General features: G+C 46.9%; 1 protein-coding gene across 1 annotated transcript in view; it reads right to left on the reverse strand.

The window, feature by feature from the left end:
- LOC145715829 (zinc finger protein with KRAB and SCAN domains 4-like) overlaps window positions 1-5,081 on the reverse strand; it is a 5,847-nt gene extending 766 nt beyond the window's left edge. The window contains exons 1-3 of the mRNA XM_081827518.1: window positions 4,827-5,081; window positions 1,370-1,842; window positions 5-38 (exon numbers count right to left, since the gene is read on the reverse strand). Coding sequence (XP_081683644.1) covers window positions 5-38; window positions 1,370-1,780 — 445 coding nt within the window. The 5' untranslated portion in view covers window positions 1,781-1,842; window positions 4,827-5,081. The remainder of the gene's footprint in view (window positions 1-4; window positions 39-1,369; window positions 1,843-4,826) is intronic.
- Window positions 5,082-15,473: the final 10,392 nt, after the last annotated feature.

A 15,473-nucleotide genomic window follows, 5' to 3' on the forward strand; every position in this document is an offset into this window, starting at 1 on the left:
TTGCAACAGAGTAGCTGCCTCTGGTCACCACCTGGGACCTGGAAGTCATTCACGTATTGATTCATCAAAACTTCTATTATGCTTTCTATGTGCTAGTACTTTCTATTTTCTAGGCGCTATTTCTAAGAGCCTCATGAATATTCACTGAATGCAGATACCAACGACACTATGAGCTAGGGACTATTATTATCTGTATTTCTGTAATGAGGAAACGGAGGCCCAGAGTTGAAGCAACTTGCCCAAGGTCACCCAGCTAATAAGTGGTGATGCTAGGATGGGGAGTCAGGCAGAAGGAACCCAGAGTCCATGCTCTTAACCACTACCGCATGCTCCTTCATTATATACGTTGTGCTCTATGTGAAGACTCTTTGGGAACTAGTGTTAAGTTCTCAGAGTACTGTGTCTCATCTTATCTGAAAAGTGAGGGCAATCATTTCTCGCTTATAGGGTCTTGGGACCAATAAGATGACAATATGTACAACCACCTAACTCCGGACCCTGTACATGGTCTATCCCCATGAAAAGCAGGCTTCCTTTTAGACATTTACATTAAACTACATTTTCCAAGTTACTTTCTCACACGCAGTTCAGACTTAACCACTTCTGTGAAGAATGAGGAGGCTGAAGCTAAGAGCCTTGAAACGACTTCACTGCTCAAGGGCTGGCGGGCAGCAGATCCCAGTCCAGAGCCCTGGGCTCCCGGTCGGTGCCTGGAACGCTCTGCCACATGTCCTCTGAAGGAACAGTCACAAGATGGTGCACAGAGGACACAGTCTCATAAAGGACTGGCGAGGCAGGAAGACGCAGGCGTGTTTTTGAGCCCGAGGTTCTTGGACTCCTTCCCACGTGGTCCAGGAAAAAAGTATTTTAATGCTTACTAGCCTCTAAGAGAAATTTGGCCTTTCCTTCCATTATAAATGGAAGCAACAAACCAATGTGGCATAAGCCATAGGACTTAGTCACCAATAGAAATTACAGATGTTTTCACACCACATCACAGCCAGGCAAACATTGTCAAAGTCATTCATGCTTGTAACAACTTTGAACCTCTGCCAGTTACCGGGCCTGGCCCTAGGTCTTACTATTTGGTGCATTAATTGTAAAAAACATACAGATAATTTTATCACTAATTTGTTTCATGCTCTGTTAACTGTATTTCAATATAATTGAGTTCTTTTGTAATCCTTCATGTTCTTAAAAATACTAGTATGAGGAGGGGTCCAGGGACTTCTCCGGAGGGGCAAAGAGGTTCATGATACAAAAAGAGATTAAGAACTTCTGGATCTTCCAGAAACGCCCCTCACACCGATCTTGAGACTTCAGGAAGAGACAGAGCTCGGCTCTCAGACACTAAGCCCTTTGCCTCTACCTGCGGCCCTGGCTCCTCCAGCTGCCTCTGCAAATACTCCAAGAGCACCACCACCTCGTCCCCGCTCTCCGGGTGCCGCTCCCGCACCCAGGCCTGCAGGTCCCCCGGCAGGATGGTCAGGAACTGCTCCAGCACCAGCAGCTCCAGGATCTGCTCCTTGCTGTGCGTCTCGGGCCGCAGCCAGCGTCGGCAGAGCTCCCGGAGCCGGCTCAGCGCCTCGCGGGGCCCCTCGGCCTCGGGGTAGCGGAAGCCCCGGAAGCGCCGGCGGGCGTTTTCTGAACCCTGAACAGGGCCGGCCCCCTCCACAAAGGCAGAGGCCTCTTCCTCTTCCACTTTTACGACCAGGAGCCCAATCTGGTTCTCTGCAGATTGGTCGTCCAAGGCTGTGCCTTCCTTGGATTCTCTGGCCATCCTGGGCCAACGCGGTACTTGGGCCTCACTCTAGCGGGCAGCTGTATCTCTGCAGAAGGTGCCTGCAAGTGGGAAATCACTATTAACCCGTCAAGTGCTAGCAGCCTCCCTCTCGTGCCCATGGGAGATCTGGGGCACTGTTATGTGAACAAATAGTGCCAAAGTCAGTGAATCAGTGTCGTCAAGTCTCTAGATCCAAATACCAGCAAACAGGTGAAATACAGAAGCAAATTAAAGGTGTTCAAACTTTGCTACACATTAGAATCATTAGGGAACTTTACAATATCCTGATACCTTGGCTGAACCAAGATCAATTATATTAGTCTGTGGGGGAGATGCCTGGGTGTTTAATAACTTAAATTTTTCTAGACGATTCCAACGTGCAGCTGAGTTTGAAAAGTAATAAGTTAAAGATACTAAAAATAAGCAATCAGCTAAGTTTAGAATGTGAAACATTTTATAGGACAGAAGACTGAAGCTGGTCCATAAATAAATGTTTAAAAAAAAAAAGGAGGGGGAGGGAAGGAAAACTGTCATAGATTAAAAGGGACTGAGTTGGAGCACCTGGGTGGCTCAGTCGGTTGCCCGGCTGCCTTCAGCTCAGGTCACGATCTCAGGGTCCTGGGATCAAGCCCTGCGACGGGCTCCACGCTCAGCCCGAGGTCTGCTTCTCCCTCTTCCTCTTCTTCTCCCCCGCCTCCTCTGCTCACACGCCCTCTCTGATAAATAAAATCTTTAAAATAAATAAAGAAAAGACTGAGTAGACAAGTCAACCAAATGCAAATGGTAAATTATATCTGGATCCGATAGGGAGAAACAGCTGTAAAAAGATATATTTCAGGGGCACCTGGCTGGCTCAGTCCATAAAACATGCAACTCTTGATCTCAGAGTCATGGGTTCGGGACCCACTTTGGGTATAGAGATTACTTAAAAATAAAATCTTAAAAAAAAAAAAAAGACATTTCAAACAATTAGGAAAACTTGAACACAGTGATATTCAGGAATTACTGTTGATTTTGTTGAGTCTAATAATACTATGATTACATTAAGGTCCTTGTTAGAAACTCACACTTAAGCATCTGTATTTATGGGTGAACAGATATGATTGCTGGAGTTTACTAAAAGAAAGGGGAATGAGGGAAGGAAAGATGGAAGGCAGGGGTAGAAGGGAAAGGGAAAGAAAGAGGGGATAGAAGAAAGAAAGAAAATGGCCAAAAGACAGTGTTGAAGTTGAGGGACAGGCATATTGGGGTTCATGCTGAGATGTTTGAAATCCCTCCCCCCACCCCATTTAAAAACTAAAATCCTGGACGCCTGGTGGCTCAGTCATTAAGCGTCTGCCTTTGGCTCAGGTCATGATCCCAGGGTCCTGGGATTGAGCCCCGCATCAGGCTCCCTGCTCAGCGGGGAGTCTGCTTCTCCCCCTTCCTCTGCCACTCCCCCTGCTTGTGCTCTGTCTCTCTTCCTTGGATTCTCTCTCTCGCTGTCAAATAAATAAATAAAATCTAAAAAAAAAACCACACTAAAATCCTACCTTCCTTCCTTCCTTCCTGAATAACACAGTGTGAAAGCATTTGGGTGGGGTCATGGGAGGTGGGAGAGCGCCACAGCTCAGCCACTTTGGAGCCCCGGGTGGTGTGAGGAGGGTGTCATGGTGGTGGGGAGGCAGGAGTGACAGGAAACCTACCACCACCTATTCCATGTCCCCATGCACATGTCACCACCTGTCCTATTTGGGGTTTTAGCCCAAGGGAATGGGGTGAGAAGGCACCGGACTGGGAGACTCCTTACAAACAGGAAGTGTTGATCAAATAAGGAAACATACGGAAGTTAATGAGAGCAAAGTTGCTCATTTTCAGAGAAGAGAGTTACAAATAGGGAGAAAAGCAATCTGATGTGAACCCTGTAATTTGGATTGGAGTTACCGGCGTCAGCATGACCTCGGTTTCCCACACTTAGAGTAACTCGTGGAAACACACCAGTTAAGTACTGAAATACATCAGGCTAGGACTCAGGACTCTCCCGGAGCTCAAACACTGGCACGTGTCCAGCACTGGGCGGAGCCGTGATTTCTAACACCTGGGGCCCTAGACCTTCACTGTTAAAAACCATTCTTGCGGGCGCCTGGGTGGCTCAGATGGTTAAGCGTCTGCCTTCGGCTCAGGTCATGATCCCAGGGTCCTGGGATCGAGTCCCGCATCGGGCTCCCTGCTAGGCGGGGAGCCTGCTTCTTTCTCTGCCTCTCTGACTCTCATGAATAAATAAATAAAAACATTTAAAACAAAACAAAACGCCATTCTTGCTCCTGCTAAATCCAGGCGGCCCCAAGGAAAAAGCATCCCCAAACTGTAAAGCCTTGGAGAGCTCAAGCATCACAACACACAACACAAACCAGTTTGGGTCTTTGCTTAGGGACGGGCTCTTTTTCCTCCTAAAATAGAGAAATCATCCATTACAAAGAGAACTGACGAAAGATAAGATTTAAAGAAACGTCAGAAAAGCCAAGACCACTCATTAAAAATAAAGGTGCTGTCATAATTAGAACCACAGTAATAATCATAGCAAATCTTTTTTTTTTTAAAGATTTTATTTATGTATTTAATTGACAGAGAGACAGCGAGAGAGGGAACACAAGCGGGGAGTAGCAGACGGAGAAGCAGGCGTCCCGCTGAGGAGGGAGCCCGACGTGGGGCTCGATTCCAGGACCCTGGGATCAAGACCTGAGCCGAGGGCGGTCGCCTAACCGAGTGAGCCACCCAGGCGCCCCAATCATGGCAAATCTTGAAACCGTTCTTACTCCGTGCCTGGCACTATGTTAGGGGCCTTACGCATAGTAACTCACGGAATGCTCACAACCCCATGAGTTAGGTGACCTCATTCTTCCCATTTTACAGAGCAGTCAACTGAGGCACAGAGAGGTGGCGGGACCAGGCAAAGCCACACAGCCAGGACGTGGCAGGGGCAGGAATGGAACGAGGCAGGCTGACTGCGAAGAGCGGGCTCCAGTCCGGTACCACAGGGGAACTTAGAGACCTCGCCACTGACCTTGTCCACAGACGGAGCCAAACTGAGCGGCCCCCATTCTGGCGGCTGGTGTGTGCGAGTGACCCGAGTATCCCGTCCGCAAACGCGGGGAGGCGGCGGCCCGAGCCCGGAGGCGGGCACGGCCTCCCCGGCGAGAGGAGGGGGCACCTCCGCACCCCGAGCTGGACGCGGGGCAGCCGCACCGGCGACGGGAGCCCCCGGGCGACGCTCCGTGGACACCCCCACACGCTCTGAAACTGGCCGCCCCGCGCGAGGGGCGGGGCCGGCGCGGCGGGGCTGCGGCTGCGCAGACGACTCCCGGGCCGCTCTAGCCGCCGCCCGGCCGGCCCTCGGTGGTTCCCCTGCCACCTGCGCGCCTCGCGCCCTGGCTGGGCCGCCGGCGCGAAGCAGGTGTCCCGCGACCCGCGAGAGACCTCCGGCTGCAGCTGGCTGCATTGGCAAATAGAATGAAGGAAAGAGAACTTGTATTTTCTTGTGCAGTCAGAAAGAAACCCTGGGAAAATACGTAAGAAAATTAATAATTGGTTACCTGGGAGAGGTGAATGGTTAGAAACTGAGTGAAAAGGAGGACGGGGGTGAGACATGGAGTATTGCTGTTTTTAATGTATTTTAAGTTTTAGAGCTGATTGTGTTACGTAACGAAAGCATGAATTATACATAACTGTTAAGCAGCACGCTGAATTGTTTGCAGAGAAAATCAAGTTAATCTAATACTCAAATTATAATGATTAATAAGAGAATGTGGCAAGGTCGTGTAATTTTTTTTTTACTTTTTAAAATATTTTATGTATTTATTTGTTAGAGAGAAAGAGACTGAGCACAAGCAGGGGGAGTGGCAGGCAGAGGGAGAATCAGACTCCCCGCTGAGCAGGGAGCCCGATGCGGAGCTGGATCCCAGGACGCTGGGATCATCCTGAGCCCAAGGCAAACGCTTAACTGACTGAGCCACCCAGGCGCTCCAAGGTGGTGTAATTTTTAAAAATGTATAATCACAATTGCATTTCCTATCCCCAGCACACGTTAGGAAACATAATTGTAAAAGACAGCAGTTGCGTGAGGGGCAGTAGGAGGTACCGGCTTCCAGTTATGGAATCAGTAAGTGAAGGGAATAAAAGACACAGCACAGAGAATATGGTCAATGGTATTGTAGTATTGATGTGTGGGGACACATGGCAGCCACACTTGCGGTGAGCACAGCATCATGTATAAAGTTGTTCTATGTTGTACACCTGAAACTAATGTAACAGTCTGTGTCAACTACACTCATTTAAAAATGGGGGGGGAAAGACAGCTAGTATAGGAGTGAAGAAATGCATAAGGTACCTTAATGGAAACATTTTATAAACTTTTATTTATTAAGTATAGGTAATGGAGCTATATATCATGTCTGTGTATAGAACTCAATATCATAAAGATGTCATTATGATATTCCTAAGTTAGTATACAAATTCAATGCAAAGTCAAGCAAAATCCCAAGAGTGTGTTCCGTGGAAATTAACTGTTCTTTTTAATTTTACTTCTTTTTTTTAAGATTTTATTTATTTGAGAGAGAGTGAGCAAACAAGCGAGACAGAGAGAGAGAGAGCGTGCGCATGAGCAGGGGTAGACGCAGAGGGAAAGGGAGAACTAGACTCTCCTGATGAGCAGGGAGACTGACTAGGGGCTCTATCTCAGGACCCCGAGATCATGACCTGAGTGGAAGGCAGACACTTAACCGACTGAGCCACCCAGGTGCCCCAAGAGTAAAGTCTTAAAAGTCAAAAAGTGAAACTTTAACACTTTTTTTTAAAAAAAAGATTTTATTTATTTATTTGAGAGAGGAAACACAAGCAGGGGTAGGAGCAGAGGGAGAGGGACAAGGAGACTCTCTGCTGAACATGGAGCCCATCTTGGGGCTCCATCCCACAGCCCTGAAATGGTGACCTGAGCCGAAATCAAGAGTTGGATGCTCAACCGAGGCACCCAGGCACCCCAAAACTTTAATACTTTTAAAAGAAAACTTAGGATCATTTCTTTGTGACCTCAAGTAGAGCAGGATTTGCTTTAAAATGCACAGACTGTGAAGGAGTAATAAATAATAAATAAATTTGGCCTTATTAAAAATTAAAACTATATTTAAAAACACCAGAAACTAGTGGAAAAGTTAAGCAAATGACTGAGAGAAGATATTTGCAACATGTATAACCAACAAAGGTTCAGTACACTGAATATATAATGAATGTCCATAAATAAATAAGGGGAAAAAAGCCAGCAACCAAACAGAAAAAAAAAAATGACAAAAAAAGTGCACAGGCAATTCACAGAGGAGGAATCTTGCATGACCAGTAAACATAGGCAAATACGCTGAATCATTAGTAATTAAGGAAAGGCCAATTTAAAACCATATCATACCCACACCTTAACAATAACATTTGTGGAAAAAAATGGAATGCTCATACACAGTTGGTAGGGGTATGAATTACTGTACTCACTTAAAAAGCAATTTTGAAATATATATTAAAGTTGAAGATGATATACATACTAGCCCAGCAGCTTTGAAATATTTACCTTGTAAGAGCTTTGAACTTAAACAAGAGTGTTCATTGAATACTATTCTAGGCTAGACAGCTTTCGATGCTCAGGATACAAAGGTGTCCCCCCACACACACAGAAAAGAGACAAAGATCCCTGCCCTCATAGAGCTAATGTTCCAGTGGGGATTGACACCCCCCCCCAAAAAAGACAAACAAAAACCAAAATTTAAACAGAATAATATATAAAGTAGAATGGTAAATGGAAGCTGATGAGCACCATGATAAAAGAAAAAAAAAAAGAACCAAATAAAATCTGGGTAGAGAGATTAGAAGTCCTGGCATGGGAGGGGGCTAGATGAAATATCAGGTGGAAAAGTCAGTGTAAATCACATTGAGGAGGTGATATTTTGGCTGAAATCTGAAGGAGATGGAATTAGCCATATCTGGATATGGAGTGCATATCTGGATAAGAGTGTTCCCGGTAGAGGAAACAGCAAGGAAGCCAAGGGGTTGTGAGATAATAGGTAGTTGGTCTCTGCCCCTGGTTCCTGGCAGAGAGCTCCCAAAACCCTCGTAATTTCCTAAGTGATAAGAACATTAGGAGCATCTCTTATTCTACTGAGGTGACTCTGGGTGGGCTCCTGGGTGGGGGCTTTTCACCAGACAGACCAAGCCATGATTAGAAGCTTGGAATTTTCAACCCATCTCCACTTCTCCAGAGAGTTAATAATGGAGAAATGGGGTTAATATTGGAAATGGAGTTGATAATTCATCATGGCTACACGAGGAAGCCTCTATAACACCCCAGATGTAGAGTTCAGGGAGCTTCCAGGCTGGTGAGCACACTGTCACTGGGAAGGCGATGCATCCCAACTCCTCAGCTTCCCATCACCACCCTGTAACTCAATCCCTGTATTAAATTACTGGTATGTGATATGCCTAGAGTACTTTCTTTTCCCTGAGTGTACTCTGACTGATTTCTGAGTGTACCCTGAAGTAGAAATATTGAGAAGGCAGCTGGAGATATGAACTTGAGACTCAGAAGCAGAAAGATAGCATATAGATCCGTGAAAGTGGGAGAGATCACATAGAAAGTTAGTATATAGGGCGCCTGGGTGGCTCAGTTGGTTAAGCGACTGCCTTCGGCTCAGGTCATGATCCTGGAGTCCCGGGATCGAGTCCCGCATCGGGCTCCCTGCTCAGCCGGGGGTCTGCTTCTCCCTCTGACCCTCTTCCCTCTCGTGCTCTCTGTCTCTCATTCTCTCTCTCAAATAAATAAATAAAATCTTAAAATAAAAAAAAAGCTTTAAAAAAAAAAAAGAAAGAAAGTTAGTATATAGAGAGAGGAAAAGGGAATTGTTATAGATCAGGTTTGCAGGAAGCTGACCTAAGGCTCCAAGATTTGTATGCAGGAGTTTTACTGAAATATATCTTCAGGAATAAGACTCATGAGGAAATTAAGGAAACAGGACCAGACAGAGCAATTGAACTGTGATATGGTTACAAGAGACGCTCCAGCTGATCTTATCAGAAGCTCATGAGCTGGGATGGTCCTTTAGAATTGCCCTGCCTTGATGCAAGGTGTCTGGGAGTAGAGAATACCCTTGTGTGAGGCAACTCTTTTTAAGAGGGCAATTCCCACAGACTCAAGTAGGAGCCGTTGTCTACCAATTCTCCAAACAGCTGGGAAAGCAAATGCCTATTTTGGGTACTGAAGCACAGCATATACCACAGTCTACCCTTGAACCTTCCAATCTATTTGTTTGCTATAATAAGAAGTAGGAACAACTACACCAGAATTTCCCTCTCTTCCTGGGGAAACTTACAAGGGTAGATGAGTAGGAAGACTTGCAGCCCCTGCTGACATAGCACATCTTAAAGTCATAAAGAATATTCATTTTCTCCCTCCTCTACTACCCATTCGAGATTCCCCTCATCCTTGACTACTACCTCTGATGATCTGGGGGGTATTCCTGGTAGGTGACCCATACATTTAGACCCTGATAGGTCTAAACTTCTGGTCACTACACTCCTCTCAGGCAATAGCTGTTCTATTTGTCCATTTTTTATAAAAATTGCTCAGCAAAGAACCAAGACACATCCACTCAAGTGGATCACCTGAGTGACAAACTTTTTCTTCCCTGTCTTCATTGTGTAACAGCACTCCTACCTTCTGATGATGGGACCATCAGTTCCTGCCTGGGTGGTTACTCCTCTCCTCGTCTGCTGGAGTTTTGGAAAAAGGAGGCTTAAATGTCTGGGCGCCAACCCTACCTTTAAGTTTACAGTCTCCCTCTTTCTCATGGCAGAAGTATCCAGGAACTGAGACTTCCAGACTCAGAGGGTAGAAAGCACAAATTTCCCCACGTGGTGACATATAGTCTCTTCCCTTCCTTAGCAGACCCCCAGTGCTGCCCGAACCAGCTTTTGCTGCATATAACCCTAGGAACTGACCTAGTGGCCAGATGTGGATGTGGATAGATCCTGAAGAGGCATATGATGTCTTGCTGAGCAGAACCTCTACATCCTCTTCAAGCAAGGTGGCAACACTAGCTTTTAACTGGGGGCCATGGAATAATGCTGCAGGCCCGTAGGGTTCATTGAGGAATCTGAGGATCCATGACTCTTGAGGCTTTGACTGAGCTGTTCCTGTCTGAAGTCTCAGAGTTACATTCCTTCTCAGTCAGCTCTCTGGCCACTAGTGGCTTAGTGTACCTGCCAGGTTTGATAATATCCTTGTTTGGAGCTCTGCTACTCTTTCAATTAAGTCCTGAGTCTGATCCTCTGCTTTTTCTGCCCTCTGGCTGAAGGAGATGAGACTTCATATGGTGCCAAAGAAGCCCTCTGGATTTCACACCTTACCTTATATTAGTGCTTAATCACCCTTAATCACTGCCTTCTTTTAATACATCAGCGGCCACCAGTGCAAAACCCTGACCATTCTTTTGGCCAAGCTATTTCTCAGAGTTGTCTATGCAGCTTGTAACTTTGAGAAATGAGGTGACATTTTCCTCTAGACAAAGTGTAAACTTAGTTAACTACATACTACAAAAGTGGCAGATTCCTAGGGCACCTGGGTGGCTCACTTGTTAAGCATCTGCCTTCGGCTCAGGTCATGATCCCGGGGTCCTGGGATCGAGTCCCGCATCGGGCTCCCTGCTCGGCGGGAAGCCTGCTTCTTCCTCTCCCACTCCCCCTGCTTCTGTTCCCTCTCTCGCTGTGTCTCTCTCTGTCAAAAAAATAAATAAAAATTTTTTAAAAATTTAAAAAGGTGGCAGATTCCCCAAGCTTAGGTCTCCCCTGCCCCCGAGATGCAACACAGACTCATTGTGTGCATATCATTCATCTGGATCCCTCTTGTAACTTCTTTCAGATTTGGGGGCAAGTAGAACTGGCACATATATGAATATTCATGCTGCTTGCTCTCTATGAATAATGAAGTTCTTTGTTTCTGACCCTGAAGTCTTATGTCTTTGAGACCATCCATGAAACATTAAAGGCTAGTTTTTAGTTTGTAAGATGAATAAAATAAAATCCCAGACTCACCTCACCTGAAATAATGCACCCCAAAATTTATTACCTCCCACGAATATCCTATCCTCCTTTCACCGCCATTGAAGTTTTTAACAATTGTACTGCAACCTCCTATCAGGGCTATGGGTGTTGCCCTATCCCCTTGCCCTGGATTCTCATCACCAGTTCACATCAGGTCTCCAACTCCCAAATCCCATTTTTGAAACTACTTCCTAGGATCACTTCCAATATCAAATGTAGGTTCAGTTCTCTAGGTAAGAGATTCTGAGGTGTGTGTAAGAAATTTATTGAGTGAGTGCTGTAGAGAAGCACTATTGGGTGGAGAGGGAAGTTGAACAGAGACATCAACTAATTCTACAAGGAGCTCTGGAACCAGAGCAATTGTCCTTCAGAGTTGTCTTGCCTCAAAGCAAGGAGTCAAGGTTGCATATACCCCTCAGCAATGATCGGCCACTGAACGTGAGATGCCATGTTTGGGGACCTGATCTTGAGGTATGGAGTTGTCATTGTGGTGAAGGACGTGTATCAAGAGCTTCTCCGTCACTGTAAGCAACAGGGGGAATGAGTGCCTCAGTTGTGACGGAAGGAACTGACCATCAAGCAATAGATTCACTACAAGAATCAATGACTGAACTCTAACATCCCAACATTTAGAGAGTGAAATGATATAGGTAGGATCCATAATGGAAACGATGCAGTAAACAACAAGGTAGGAAAACTATGAGAGTGGTGCCCCAAAGAAGAGTGTGTTTCAAGGAAGAAGGCGTATTAAAAATGTGAAATATTGCCAAGAGCCTAGGGTGAGAATTTATCACTAGAGTTGGGAATGTGGAGGTCAAGAAGTTTCAATGGAATGGCAAGGACAAACACATGATTTCAGTGGGTTTATAAAAAAGGGGTATTTTCCCATTTCTGAAACATGAATCTTAATTATTCAGACCTATTCTCTTAGTAAAAACAACCCATGCAGCATACATTATTTACAAGTAAATTCTTAAAAGCATTGCAGAGCTGACAAGATAGTAAGGAATCTCAACTTAACATCAAAGTAGAAGTGAAAATGCAGAGAGGCAATCAAATACTTAAGTTGATTTTTATCCTGAGACCTTTTGCCAAACAACAATTTCATCTTCAGTCTGATGGTCCTGAAAGTATAAGACAAAGCAGCTGGCCTGCCTAAGGTAAGCATCTGGTAAGAGGTCCTGCTTTGATAAACCCAGCTTCCATAGGGCGGTGGCAGCGGTGAACCAGAAGTAACCCTACTCCTACCTACATCTCCCTCTAGCAGACTGTAAAGGAAGTTGCCTTGGTATGAACAACAGAACACAACACAACAGTGCCTGAGAATTGTAACTACAAGCCTGCTTTTGCACACATTTGTATTCCAAATTCACAAAACCAAGATGGGCCAAAAAGTCTCAAATCATGAATTCAGTTTAAAGTATTCCCCTACCTACCTGACAGAGGCAAATGCAAATCCTCTTAGGAGTACCCACCATTTTCCTTCATTCTACTTGCTTTGAGTTTGGTTTGTTCTTCTAGGGTTATCTAGTTTCTTACACGGAGAGGATAGGCTATTGATTTGAGATCTTTCTTTTTTGATACAGGTGCTTACAGCTATAAATTTCCCACTAAGCATGGCTTTAGCTACATCCCATGTATTTTGGTATGTTGTTGTTTTGTTATCAGTCATCTCAAAGTATTTTCTAATTTCCCTTGAAGTTTCTTCTTTGACTCATTGATTACTTAGGAGTGTGTTGTCTAATTTCCAAATATATGTGAATTTCCCAAATTTCCTTTCATTATTCACTTCTAATTTCATTCCAGTGTGGTTGCAGAACATACTCTGTATGATTTCAGTCATTTGAAATTTACTGCTTGTTTTATGACTTACCGTAAGTCTGTCTTGAAGAATATTCCATGCGCATTTTAGATCTCCATGGGTTTTTACTTATTTGTTTAATGCCAGTGTGATTACTGTACATTGTTATATTAGTTTCAAGTGTACAATGTAGTGACTCAACAATTCTATACATTATTCAGTGCTCATCACAATAAGTGTACCCTTAATCCCCTTCACCTGCTTCACCCATCCTCCCACCCACCTTTGTTCTCTGTATTTAAGAATGTGGGTTTTTTTGTCTTTTTTTGTCTTTGATCATTTGTTTTGTTTCTTAAATTCCACATATGAGTGTGAAATCATTTGGTATTTGTGTTTCTCTGACTTTTTTCACTTAACATCATACCCTCTAGATCCATCCATATCATTGCAAATGGCAAGATTTCATTCTTTGTTATGGTTGAGCAATATTCCATTGTGTGTGTGTGTATGTATATACCACTTCTTCTTTAACCATTCATCTATCAGTGGACACTTGAGCTGCTTCCTTATATTGGCTGTTGTAAATAATGCTGCTATAAACATAAAGGCGCATATATCTTTTTGAATTACTGTTTTCATTTTCTTTGGGCAAATACCCAGTAGTTCTATTTTTAATTTTTCAGGGCGCCTCCATACTGTTTTCCACAGTGATTGTGCCAATTTACATTCCCACCAACAGTGCACAAGGGTTCCTTTTCTCCACATTCTCGCCAACATTTGTTGTTTCTTATGTTTTTGAGTTTAGCCATTCTGACAGATATGACATGATGTCTCATTGTGGTTTTGGTTTGCATTTCTCTGATGATGAGTGATGTTGAGCATCTTTTCATGTGTCTCTTGGCCATTTGTATGTCTTTGGAGAAATGTCCATTCATGTCTAATGCCCATTTTTAATTTATTTTTATTTTTTTTAAGATTTATTTATTTAATATATAGAGAGAGTGCTTTTGGGGGGAGGAGCAGAGGGAGAGAATCTCCAGCAGACTCCCCACTGAACACCGAGCCCCATGCAGGGCTTGATCCCATGACCCATGAGATCATGACCTGAGCCAAAACCAAGAGTTGAGGCTCAACCAGTTGAGCCACCCAGGCACCCCTGAAAGAAACTTGATAGAGGTTTACCCAAATATCAACAATTTAAAATGTTTTTGATCAGGGGCACCTGGGTTGTTCAGTCATTTATGTGTCTGACTCTTGATTTCAGCTCAGGTCATGATCTCAGGTTGTGAGATTGAGCCCCAGGTGGGGCTCCTCTGATGCTCCCATGCTCCCCCCTGCCTCCGATGTTCCCTCGCTCCTCTCCCGTCTCCTCTCCCGTCCTCCGATGCTCCCGCGCTCCTCCCATGGTCCTCCTCTGATGCTCCCGCGCTCCTCTCTGGTCCTCCGATGCTCCCGCGCTCCTCCCCTGGTCCTCCTCCGATGTTCCCGCGCTCCTCCCTCGTCCTCCTCCGTCCTCCTCCGATGTTCCCACGCTCCTCCCTCGTCCTCCTCCGATGCTCCCGCCCTCCTCCCTGGTCCTCCTCCAGTGTTCCCGCGCTCCTCCCCTGGTCCTCCTCCAGTGTTCCCGCGTTCCTCCTCTGGTCCTCCTCCGATGTTCCCGCGCTCCTCCTCCGTCCTCCTCCGATGCTCCCGCGCTCCTCCCTCGTCCTCCTCCGATGCTCCCGCCCTCCTCCCCTGGTCCTCCTCCAGTGTTCCCGCGCTCCTCCCCTGGTCCTCCTCCAGTGTTCCCGCTTTCCTCCCCTGATCCTCCTCCGATGCTCCTGTGCTCCTCCCCTGATCCTCCTCCGATGCTCCCGTGCTCCTCCCCTGGTCCTCTTCCGATGTTCCCACGCTCCTCCCCCGTCCTCCTCCGTCCGATGCTCCCGCCCTCCTCCCTGGCCCTCCTCCAGTGTTCCCGCGCTCCTCCCCTGGTCCTCCAGTGTTCCCGCGTTCCTCGCCTGGTCCTCCTCCGATGCTCCCGCGCTCCTCCCCAGTCCTCTTCCGATGCTCCCGCACTCCTCCGCCGTCCTCCTCCGATGTTCCCGCACTCCTCCCTTGTCCTCCTCCGATGCTCCCGCCCTCCACCCCTGGTCCTCCTCCAGTGTTCCCGCATTCCTCCCCTGGTCCTCCTCCGATGCTCCCGCGCTACTCTCTGTCCTCCTCCGATGTTCCCGCGCTCCTCCCTCGTCCTCCTCCGATGCTCCCGCCCTCCACCCCCGGTCCTCCTCCGATGCTCCCGCACTCCTCCCCCGGTCCTCCTCCAGTGTTCCCGCACTCCTCCCCCGGTCCTCCTCCAGTGTTCCCGCGTTCCTCCTCTGGTCCTCCTCCGATGTTCCCGTGCTCCTCCTCCGTCCTCCTCCGATGCTCCTGCGCTCCTCCCTCGTCCTCCTCCGATGCTCCCGCGCTCCTCCCCTGGTCCTCCTCCAGTGTTCCCGCGCTCCTCCCCTGGTCCTCCTCCGATGCTCCCGCGCTCCTCCCCTGATCCTCCGATGCTCCCGCGCTCCTCCCTGGTCCTCCTCCAGTGTTCCCGCGCTCCTCCCCTGGTCCTCCTCCAGTGCTCCCGCCCTCCTCGCCTGGTCCTCCTCCGATATTCCCGCGCTCCTCCCCAGTCCTCTTCCGATGCTCCCGTGCTCCTCCCCTGGTCCTCCTCCGATGCTCCTGCGCTCCTCCCCTGATCCTCCTCCGATGCTCCCGCGCTCCTCCCCTGGTCCTCTTCCGATGTTCCCACGCTCCTCCCCC

The sequence above is a fragment of the Leptonychotes weddellii genome, chromosome 8 (assembly GCF_054177405.1).
Source record: "Leptonychotes weddellii isolate Sample4059 chromosome 8, ASM5417740v2, whole genome shotgun sequence".
Classification (NCBI taxonomy): domain Eukaryota; kingdom Metazoa; phylum Chordata; class Mammalia; order Carnivora; family Phocidae; genus Leptonychotes; species Leptonychotes weddellii.